Source organism: Zalophus californianus, chromosome 3 (genome assembly GCF_009762305.2).
Source record: "Zalophus californianus isolate mZalCal1 chromosome 3, mZalCal1.pri.v2, whole genome shotgun sequence".
NCBI classification, from domain to species: Eukaryota; Metazoa; Chordata; class Mammalia; order Carnivora; family Otariidae; genus Zalophus; species Zalophus californianus.
Genome location: NC_045597.1, coordinates 162,900,318 through 162,912,596, shown reverse-complemented (window position 1 = coordinate 162,912,596; position 12,279 = coordinate 162,900,318). Strand labels below are relative to the sequence as shown.

The following is a 12,279-nucleotide window of genomic DNA, read 5'->3' as shown; positions in this document are numbered from 1 at the left end:
ACCTAGGAAGCATGTACTGGGGTGGATTCTAGGCATATCTGTTTAAAAAGAATAAAACGGGCATCTGACTGGCTCAGTCAGAAGAGCATGCAACTCTTGATCTCAGGGTTGTGAGTTTGAGCCTCACGTTGGGTGTAGAGATTACTTAAATAATCTTAATCTTAAATTCTTTTTAAGTAAAAACTTAAAAAAAAAGAAAATATAAAGGCTAATAAGGGCCAAATATATTTATATAGTTTCATTCATTCAGGATTTGAGATTTTAGTGTTAGATCGAGCACCTGATATTAGATCTGAATGTGCTTATTTGGTTAACTGAAGCCTGGACTCAGTACCGGCCAAGACATTCTAGTTGAGATGCCAGATATATCCTGGCATACTGTTTTACAGGGGTCAGCAAACTACGGATTGTGGGGCCCCATCTATTTTTCTAAATCAAGTTTTATGGGAAGACACTATGCTCATTTATTCATGTATTGTCTATGGCTGCTTTCATGCTACAATGGCAGAATTGAGTCGTTGCGACCGGGACCATATGGCTCTCAAAGCCTAAAATATTTTATTATCTGGTTCTTTATAGGAAAAGGCTTATGGGCTCCTGCTGTAGAGGGAAGAAGTCTACAGGTTTAGGGAGATGGGGATGTTGGTATGGGTTTTGTTGACATGTCCAAATACTTAAAACTCACAAAGGAAGTTAACAAACTGTTACATAAATGATATTCTATCTTTCTGCCCTAAAAATATACCTTCATAATGACAAAATTAAAACATATGTAAAGCTATGGTTTTTATGATTGAAAGTCAATAAACTAACAAAAACAGGGCGCCTGGGTGGCTCAGTTGGTTAAGTGACTGCCTTCGGCTCAGTTCATGATCCTGGAGTCCTGGGATCGAGTCCCACATCAGGCTCCCTGCTCAGCAGGGAGTCTGCTTCTCCCTCTGACCCTCTTCCCTCTCGTGCTCTCTATCTCTCATTCTCTCTCTCTCAAATAAATAAATAAAAAATCTTTAAAAAAATAAAAATAAACTAACAAAAACAGCTGAACTTAACTATTGCACATGTCTGAGTGTTCTATAATGGTCTAGTGTGTTTGGGCAAAAAACAAAATGTAGAAACAATTCATAAATTATTCCATAAAATTAATTTTCTTCCCTTCATTTCAGAAATTTCCATATTTTTATAATCAAGATTTTCACATCTTTTATGTTCTATTGGCACTAATTCCAAATTAGCCTGCCTTGGGTCATAGTATTGCTTGGATAAGTTTTTTTTAAATAATCTTTTCAGGTTTATTGAGGCATAATTCATATAAAGGATAGTTTTTAAATTCGTTTGTTTATTTTAAAATTTTATTTATTTGACAGAGAGCGAGCCAGAGAGCATAAATGAGGGGAATGGCAGAGGGAGTGGGAGAAGCAGGCTTCCCCGCAGAGCAGGGAGCCCGATGCGGGGCTCAATCCCAGGCCCCTGGGATCATGACCTGAGCCAAAGGCAGACGCTTAACGACTGATCCATCCAGGTGCCCCTAATTCTTTTAAGTTGGAGAAATTTTGCTCTGTTGAGTCAATAGCAACTGGATTTATCGATAAAATTTTATTTTATTTTTAAAAATATTTTTATTTATTCATTTGAGAGAGAGAGAGTGTGAGGGAGCACAAGCGCAGAGAGTCAGAGGGAGAAGCAGACTCCCCACTGAGCTGGGAGCCTGACATGGGGCTCGATCCCAGGACCTGGAGATCATGACCTGAGCTGAAGGCAGATGCTTAATCGACTGAGCCACCCAGGTGTCCCTATCAATAAAATTTTTAAAGTAATATTTAGATTCAGAAATGAACCATGAATTTTACCTATTGTATTCGACTGTAATGGAATTATTGCAAATGGTAATATTTTTATTGCAGGGAATATTATAAAATAGTTTAAATTCTTTGTAACAGTTGTATCACTTACATTGTGATTTTTCACCATTTCTCAAAGCAACAACTATATCTGTGCAGTAATGTAAAGAACTGGTACCATATTTTGCTCATATTATGTCTAGATCTGCATATATACTATTTAAAACGTAAGAATAGTTTAATATAGAAAATTGTTCCTAAGCTGCCTGTTGTAACCATAATTCTTGAGTGCTTCTAGTTCATTAATTGGAACCCGAAGAGAGGAGGAAAATGATTGCTCAACACTGCTGGGAAATGATACTTCATTACGCAAGAATCTATTGTGTTAATGCTACTGAGAACAAAGACTTGACAAATTAATTTATCTATTTTATCTACTTGCTCAGATCCTCTTTCCACTCATATATTCTTCTCCAACTTTAGCAGGAGCACAACCTACAAACCTTTATAGCATTTAGATGCAGCCACATTTTATTTCAAAGATAAGAGACATGAGATGTGAAGTATTTCCCAAAAGCCCGAGCAGTATTCACTATGAGAGTGGATGTTGAAAGTTTAGTTTCACTGTACAAATACCACTAAATCCTGATAGATCAACAAATCCTGATTTATCCATGTGTTCTTTAATATTTTTTTAAGAGATTTTATTTATTTGACAGAGACACAGCGAGAGAGGGAACACAGCAGGGGGAATGGGAGAGGGAGAAGCAGGCTTCCTGCTGAGGAGAGAGCCAGATGCAGGTCTCGATCCCAGGACCCTGGGATCATGACCTGAGCCAAAGGCAGACGCTGAACGACTGAGCCACCCAGGCGCCCCTAATACTTTTTTTGAATGGATTCATGATATGTGGATATTTTTCAAGCACGGGACCCAAAGTGGGTCTTTCTTGCTCTGGTCTACAGGTAGTACTGTCCATATAAAAGGATATTCAGTGTGTTCCCTAGCCCTCTGACTTCTGGTTAAGTTTGGCCAATCAGAAAGAGTAGCATAAGATAAGAGGATGACAGGAAAGTAAAGTCAAGATATTCATTCTCCTGGCTTTCATGTTGTGGACTCACCGTTGGCCACAGCTCCTGTCATAGGCCTTCTCCATGTAGATACCCTTTCTAGGAATTGGAGTTCTTCCTCTTGTCACTTCAGGCCCAGGATTGGTGACAGCTCACCTCTGTTGCTACTGATACCTTAAACCCTTCCCACATCTTCATAAATCTTTAAATTACTCAGTTTCAGGCGGTGCCTGAATGGGACAGTCGGTTAAGTGTGGGACTCTTGTTCTCGGCTCAGTCATGATCTCAGGGTCGTGAGATGCAGTCCGCACTCAGTGGGGAGTCTGCTCCCCCTCCCCCTCTGCCCCACGCACTCGCTTGCTCTCTCTCTCTCTCTAAAATAAATCTTTTTTTAAAAAATAAATTACTCAATTTCAATATGCCATCTGTTTCCTGCTTGGACTTTCATCCACGTGGTAATTATTATCCCCATTAACTTACCTGTTGGGTGGGTGCCAAATTTTTTCTCATTTCTAATGAATAAGGGCAATCAGATACAGTTTGCCTTTACCTAGTAGAGACAGCATTATACCTTTAGTGTTTTATCCTAGGGCTAGGTCTGTCCTCCTCTGTGACATAGTAAAATAGTTTCTTTATTATGAAATTCCATACATCTTGTTCATTATTTTGATGACATTATACTACTGGGACCTAGGGAGCATGAAGTAGAAATTTCCTGGATGCCTAAGTAAAATAATGCATGCCAGAAGGTGGGAGATAAATCTCACAAAAATTATTTAGGAGTCTGTCATACTGATAAAGCTTCTAGAGTTCCAGTGGTATAGGGTTGTTGCACATGGCATCAGCAGATTCTGAGATGGAGTTTAAGATGCAAGAAAGAAATGGAACTATGATGCAGGCCCAGCAACTGCCTGGCCAAACTAGTGAGGAGTTCTGGAATGAGAATTACCCATGAGGGTTAGATTAGGATTTATTAACCTTAACAAACACAGGAGGATTAGGTCAACATTTAGACTGTCAAAACTTGATTAATAAAAGATTTTAATTATGTGAAAGGAAAGAAAAGTTAAAAAAAAAAGCCCAGCTTATTGTACTATTCAATAAATTACAAATGGATATCTCTGGCTTATGATCATTTCCTGATGGGAGAAATGTACATGTTTCTGAGGTGGCTTTAAAACTTAAAATCTGTTGTTATATATGACAAAAACTGGTCAATTAACCTAACATTTATCTTGTACACACAGGGCTGCAGAAGAAATTCTCATATGAAAGCAGTGATCAATTTGCTGCTTAACAAAAACTGTATTTAATCTCTTGGTTAGTCAAATAACTTAGCCAAGGCTAAATTCTAATCAGACTATGAAGTGAGATTTACAAATCAACTGAAGAAAGTAACATCAATTTTTTATTTGATTTAAACCCATTTTCATATACAAAGCTAATGTATTATGTACAAAATAAACGTACATTCTTCAAAACTGTTAGAATACAAATTTCCAAAGGACTAAAAAAAGTGCAAAGTTCTCAATTATCTTCAATCATGCTATACAGAAACAAATCAAATATTAGCTCATATACACACAGTGAAAAATTTTAAGACACCCAATATAATAAAACAAAACATACATCTTATATATTTAATCTTAAAAAGATGAGGAAGGAAAGAATGTATTGCACCAAATTAACAGTAACTTCATTATAATGAGAAGACTAATCAAAATATTTACACATCTTTATTAAATCTAAAATTTTCTCAACTTTAAGACCGTTTTTTTGGCATACAAATATTCATTGAGTCACAGTTTGCACAGTCAATAATTAGATATAAATAAGGCTTAATATTCTCTTTTCCACATCAATTCCATCAGAATAAATGAGCAGGAACGTTTTATGATAACTACTTTTGAATTCCTTAAATATTTAAGTAGCAGCACAATTTGCAAGTATTTTTTTTTAAACAAGTAATTCTGAATTTTCAGCTATCCTCATCTATGTGTGTTCACATGCATTCAAGTCACTGTCACCCTCTATGATATCATTCACTGAAATGTTCCTATTTAATCTGGGTCCCAGAAAAACTGACATAAGAGACAAATCATGTGTGTTTTGATATTTTTCTGTCTTAATGGATTCATTTCTATAGCAGTGCACCTGATAGAAAATGTCTAGCTAAATCTCTGATTATTTTTTGCTAAATTTTTTGCTCCAAGTATATAAAAGCAAACAACTGGGGGAAGGAAAACCATACTCCTTAGGAGATTCTGAAGAGAACAGACCAGCCATACAGTTTGCTAACAATTTTTCTTACAGAAAGCTAATTATAAAATAAACAGTATCCACAAATATTTTTGGTGATAGTATTTCTGAATCAGAGCAGTAAAATGCTACAAGAGGGGAAAAAAAAGTCTAAAATGTGTAAGATCTTTGACAGCAAGATCTACTGTAATATGTCATAATTTTACAAGAAGGTAGAAACTATGATACTTTTAAAAGCAATCAAAATCCCAAAGGAAGAAACAAAGTTATTTTCTTTAATCCCTATATAAGAAATTAAGAGGTTGATTTTTTTTCAGTTAGGTCTGACAATATCTCCTTACCAGAACCACTTCTAAAGTGTTTATTAATATAATTTTAACATTCTGAAGAGCAAAGTAAGGCCAATCACAGCTAAGTTTTTTCCTTCAAAATGCAAGACGGGCATTTGTTGAATTTATAGGTTGAGCCCACTAAATCTTAAAACACATCGCTTGGATAGTGTATGAAATGTTTCCAAAGGAAGGAACATCAAAAATAGCATTTTAACATTAACTAGTTAGTACCCTGGCTACCAGAGAACCTCTGGTTTTAATACCTATTATTTTGAAATATATTATTACCAAAATAAAATTTTAAAAGGTCCAATTGGAATAAGACTTTTTAAAAAGTTTATATTTTAATAAAAAAAATATAATTTTATTTTTCAACCCTACCTAAATCCTAACTTTTTATTCTTACAGTGCTACATTGTAATATTGCAACTAATCATTTGTACATTCAAAAATAGGTATAAATTTTAAATGAGACAGCCATCATATTATAAGTGGAAAAACACACACAAACACACCCAAAACTCCACTAACAGTCAACTTTGAAAAATGAATGGGTAATTCAATGACAGAACTGTGCTGTTGTTGTTATGGTAATATTTGCAAAATAAGTTTCCAGGGAAACATTAAAAATCTATACCACAGAAAACAAATGTTAGATTAGTGACTTTCTATTTGTTCTTTTCCCTTGAATTTTCAGTTTATAAGATTATAGGCATTAAGATAAAAGTAAATACAGGTGTATATCTGTCCTTTTATTTTTCACTACAGCCATTAGCTTCCTAAGACCAAATCTTGTGTTTAGAAATCACCCACATGTGACAAATATCAGTGAGATAATCTAAGATATGTCTGATGAATTATACAATCTAGCCCAAATGTTTATGATAATATAGCCACTTTTAGACAGGGTTCTTATACTGAAGAAAATCACATAACTCCTATATGTAGGATGGCTTTATATTTTTAACATAGAGAATTACATCATTTCCAATATAGGCCTAAATATTTTAAATGTTAATGCTTTATTTTCTGTAATACCAGGACTTTTTATATGAAAAAATTAAAGATTATTTCCATATTGAGAAGTCATCAGCAGAAGTACTTAGGGAATATATCCAGTGCTTTTTAATTAGAAAAATTCTATTGATTACTACCTTCAAGGCTATGAAAGACCTAATTCTATTTTTAAACCTAGCATTTTGTAACTCATGCTTTTTATTAATACTTTAAAATATTACCTAATTCAAATATGCAAATACTCACTGACTCACTAGGAAGTAATAAAAGCAAACACTTTTTTGGAAGCAAATGTTAGTTGTAATATTCAAATGTGAAAGGTCTGAAGAAAGTTATAATAATAATGCAACTGAAAAGGAAATTTGGTTGTTTCAGTGGCAAGCAAAACAAAGATAAGAAAGCCATTCCAAGCAAATTTTAGAAAAATGTCTCCAAGGATAATGATTAAACCTATTTTCCTATATGTCTGTGAATAAGCAATCTTATTTATAAAAATGGATATAATTTCTATAGTGGAAAATATTTTAAGACTTAATATAAGAATCCTGAGACATAATTTTTTTTATACTAAGTAAAGAAATTCAGAAAGTCCAGAGTAGGGCCTAGACTTCTGTATATTTATAGAACGCATGGACAAGTCTGATCTGCAATCTCAATTAAGAAACAGTGGCTTAGAAAATGCTAGATTCAAATTAAAGAAGTTGTGGCCAACATTTTAATAATATTGAAATGATGAGTGATAACACTATATTTGTTGTTGCAGTAATGTCATCAGAAAAAGCACCACCAGGACTCTGATATAGGAAAGCTCTTCAGAACAATGTTCTGGATGGGGTTAAATTTAAAGCAAAACAAATGTTGGGTATATATAATAAAGGAATTTGGTTAAAAAGAATATTGAGAATGGATATTTGTTGGGAGTGATAAAAATATTTAAGATTGGCCACTTACTGGGAAAGAACAGAGTCAGCTGATGAAAGGAACAATAATTAGGACAAGCTAGCAGTCTGCGTGATACAAGAAAACAACAGATTAGATTTAGAAAAGAAAAAATATATATGCATTTTATCAGTCAAAAATTTTATCCCACAGACAGGTTTAAGAACTTATTTATGGAAGACAATTGTATTAATGTATTTGAAGAGACCAATCTTCACTCATTCACACACACACACCCTATGATAGTACATGTTATATATATATTATTTAATATTTATATTTAATATAGTTCATGCACTTGCATCTTTTCATTGGAAGGGTAATAAAGACAATGCTACTCATTTTTATAAATGTAAATATATAAAAGGAGCTAACCTCTTTAAATTTAACTAAAAGATTTCCATTAGTGATTTCTTTAGTAACAACAATAAAAATATACCTAAAGGCAAAGGCTATGTGTCTACCATCATTAAATAAAAAACTGGTATTCAAGTTAAAAATTTTCTCTGCCTACTCTTATTCAAGTAAAATATAAACAATCTTAGGTTAAGATTCAATTTTCAAATCTAAATTCTAATTAATTATGAGGGTACACTTACTCCTTCATATGCATAAAATTGATTTTCAATACCAGTTCTTTAAGGATAATTGTTATATGCCTTACACTGAGTAAAAAAGGAAGCCTCACTGACATTCCTTGCTAATGACATGAATACCCGGCATTTTCTCTCCTACAAAAAGAACGTGACCTAAAAAAAGCACTGTGACCTAATGGAAACTAATAGATAGAAACTTATTAATAGCTGACACGAGCTTCACAGGCTTAAAAGACTGTAAGCCAACTGGACAAGCTTTATTTTCATCATATACTTTTCTAATTTCCATGCCCTGAACTATTTTTTCTTCTCTCCTCCAATTCTATCTAATTATAACAGAATACTGATTGGAGAGTGAAAAATTGGTTCTTTATTCTCTAAATGAACACAGCTATTGTTATGTTTTAATACTTGAGATCTCACTTTGTAAGAGCAACATCATTATCCTAGTATAAATCTCTCCCCATCACCAGATTTTTTATGTCAATCATCACCAGTATCAAGAAACAAAAGCAGATGAAAATTTCTTTAGATAACAAACTTCATAGCAGCTGAGATTGTATTGATCAACTGAAATCACCTGTTATTCCATTCTAATCATACCGTTGTTCACTTCTCCCATTATATAAATAGAAACATCTTCTACGGATAACATCTAAATACACCAGAATCCCCCAAAGTATATCTTTCCAGTGATTTTATCTAGTCATTTTTAATTCAGTGGGCTACACTGTTTAAAAGAGGCTTATATTTTTCAGCTAATGGTTCTACTATATTTGCTTACTTTAATAGATAAACTCAAGTTCCATTCCTCTAGACTAATGCTAGTATTCTCAGATTTTCCTGAAAATCTTACATTTTTGGTTTTTACTTTTTGGAAAAAGTAATATAGAAAGAATTCCACAGTTCTGAGCATCTACTGTTAGTCTAGGTAGGATATGTATTTTACTGTGAACAAAGGGTCTTCTATTTGTGCTATAAAATGAATACTGCTTGTTCAGTTCTTCCATCTAAAGAGCAGCAAAGTAAAACACCATAAATTTAGGAATTTTGCCTTGATAAGTTAAACTTCTTTGTAATTTGTAAGCATCCATCCAAAATAATTCCAAAACCAGTATTAAGTAACCTTAAAAATAAGGCATCCTTACACCAAAATCTCTGGATAAGTAAGCAAAAGAAAAATTTCCAAAATTTTGATTCAGAAAAGTTTTTTTAAAAACTCAACATTTAAAATACCAAAAGTCAATCATGTTGGTTCTTATGACTTGAAACTTCCTAAAAAATATAATATAAAAAACAGAAATAGAATGAAATAAATAGAAGCAACAAATCTCAATAAATCATAATTATCTCTATTGACTTATTTTGAGACATTCTCATCACAAATTTCTGAAGTCCTTAAAAAGGAAATCTTTACATTTACATATGCTCTATTTTACACTTGCTGCACCAGTTTATTTCAGTGTTATTTACCTAAAACATAACTGTTCGGTTTTTTTTTTTTTACTAAACAAAACAGGGGATTTTAAATAATTGGAAGGAAAATTCTTCTATAAGTTATTATTCCTGACTCAAACAGATCACATCTATTCAAAAAGCTTCCCTAAACTGAATCCTGTATTTCTCTTAATTTTTTTTACTTACTCATAGGATTATAAAGAGAATGGTATTGGATACTGTGGACAACTGAAGAGAACAATTACAGAGGGAAAGTTTCTTAAAGATGCCATTGAGAAGACAACTAGATGTAAGGAAATCTATGATTTGCGGAATAAAAAGGAATATTATTATTTCATAAGAAACTATTACTGTGAGAAGTCTTTTTTTTTTCCTTCTGATCACAGACCCCTTAATGAAAGCCACATACTCACTTCTGAAAAAAATGCAGTTAACACATGGAATTTCCACATAATTTCAGGGGATTCATAAATTCCCCCAAACCCATGGAATCTCAGTTTAAGGACACTTGTAGTTGTAAAAGCTCTCTGACCTAACTCAAGATGACCTTATAAAAGCAGGTTTAACAATCTCTTTGAATTTCAAAATAAATCTATCAGCTTTTTACTTTAAAATATTGAACATTAAGCATATGTAACACTTAACTATGTATAATAACATTAATTATAATCTTAAAAGTTATACATAACATGAAATAGAAATGTTTTTAAAAATTACTGTATCTAAATGACTAATTTAAGTGATGCATATCTTTTCAATTCATTTATCAATCACATGGAAGTTAGGTAAAAATGCTAATGTATTTGGGTATCATTGCTAACACTTCTAATTATGGGGAAAGACACAGTATTTGCCTAGTAAAGAATAAGCCAAGAAAATTTGAACTTTGCAGATATAAATTGTGTTGCAAATGCTAATATAAAGAGTCCACCTGTCAAAATCATAATCAGCATTTTCCTTAATTATACTAATGAAATACATCTGCAAAATATATCTCTAGTTTCTCTTATTCCTACTTAACCTTTATTATTTAAGCATAAAAATATATTTTAGTAAGTTCTCATTAGTAATATGCTAAGTAGTAGTGGAATGACCCAATGTACCGGTTTCAACTGTCATATTCAACTTATCATGAAAACCTGTAATTTACACTGAGTTTTGAAAATCCAAGTGTGCAACAGATGCCTTTAAAATATTACCCCAATCAGGAGTTCCATAAATAAGCTTATGTATTTTTAAATATGGTGGTCAGTAAACAGGAAAATGATTAACTAAAGAATACATTAAAAGCCATATCTCTCAACTGTCCCATCATCTGTCCTCTTCTTAGAAATACCTTAAATTTTGCTGTTTAGAATAATGGAATTATATCCAACTTCTTCATTTTTGGAAGTTTTCTCCCCCAGTGGCTCTAATGATCTTTAGGAATGAACCTCAAATCTAATTCAATTGTATTTTCGTAAATCCACCTTGATGTAGATCAAGAATTAGTCAATAAGACTGGATTCATTGTTAACCAGAAATTTTTAAAGTGGATAATAATACAACCTGTGTCTTTATACACACATAGCATACTGAATTTTGGTAATTTCTAAATGATTTTCAGTGATAAAAACCCTGATACATTTCAGATAGTTGAGAGATGTGGTTAAAGTGACAAAGCAGTAAATCAAGTTTCATTTATCCATGACAGAAGATGGAAATAGTAATCACTTGGAATCTTGAGTATTATATTCAGTTTCTCCAGCTGAAATCTGGCTGAGTCGCTTGCTAGATCCCCACAATTTTCGAGAAAGCTGACCTGAACGCATCTGTTTAAAGTAATCCAGAGAAATGAAGAATAGATGTTATTAAAAAAGAAAGAAAAAAAAAAAGAATAAGTGAAATTGATATGCAAGACACTGATTTTGTAGAATGCAGAATATAAATTTTGTTAGCAGAATAATTAACATTTTAGTGATTCTTGATTAATAATAATTAAAGAACGGCTTCTCTATGTTGGTTGTCTTTCAATTGAGAAAGGTCTAATGCCAAAGTGTTAATTTTAAAATTAAATGTCCCAGTTTGTCCAAATTACCAGTCCCTTTCTTTATAAATTAACAAAACTGGGTGTTATATGCAACTAATGAATCACTGAACACTACATCAAGAACTAATGATGTTGGCCAACTGAACATTATAAAAAAAGGTTAAAAAAATAACAATACATTTCACTTCATTAAAATAATCTTCTGAAATTATACTTTAGCTAATAAGAAACTTAAGTTTGAGGATTTCTCCTCTTGTATTTAAAGTAATATTAATGCTTATCACAAAGATAAGAAAAAAGTAAAATTATGTTCAGATGAAGAGAAAAAATTTTAGGATATTTTGATATAAGAATTTCAAAAAATAATATTTAACAATAGAATGATAAAACATAATTTAGAAAACAAGAATAGCCTAAGGTCTCTGAAGGTAAGAATCACATTTTGTCCACCATTAATTTATATCACCTAGCACACTTCTCAGCGTATAATAATTATTAATTAAATATTAATCCAATTGGTGAATAAATGCCCCTCTAAAAGTGCTTACACTTCTAGGCAGGGCAAAAAAAGAACCCATGTGGAAAACATTTCTCAGTCTAAGCATATGATTATGATGTCAGAATTACTTTCCCAAGTGGAATCTACTTTTTTTTTTAAAGATTTTTTATTTATTTGATAGAGACACAGCTAGAGAGGGAACACAAGAATCTACTTTTTAATGGCAATTCGTCTGCCACCCTTT

The 12,279-nt window shown here is 32.5% G+C and overlaps 1 protein-coding gene across 1 annotated transcript in view; it reads right to left on the bottom strand.

Annotated features, from left to right (window-relative positions):
* Positions 1-4,301: 4,301 nt before the first annotated feature.
* Positions 4,302-12,279, bottom strand: part of NBEAL1 (neurobeachin like 1) — a 197,233-nt gene continuing 189,255 nt past the window's right edge. Inside the window, 1 exon segment of the mRNA XM_027589436.2 lies at positions 4,302-11,318. Coding sequence (XP_027445237.2) covers positions 11,217-11,318 — 102 coding nt within the window. The 3' untranslated portion in view covers positions 4,302-11,216.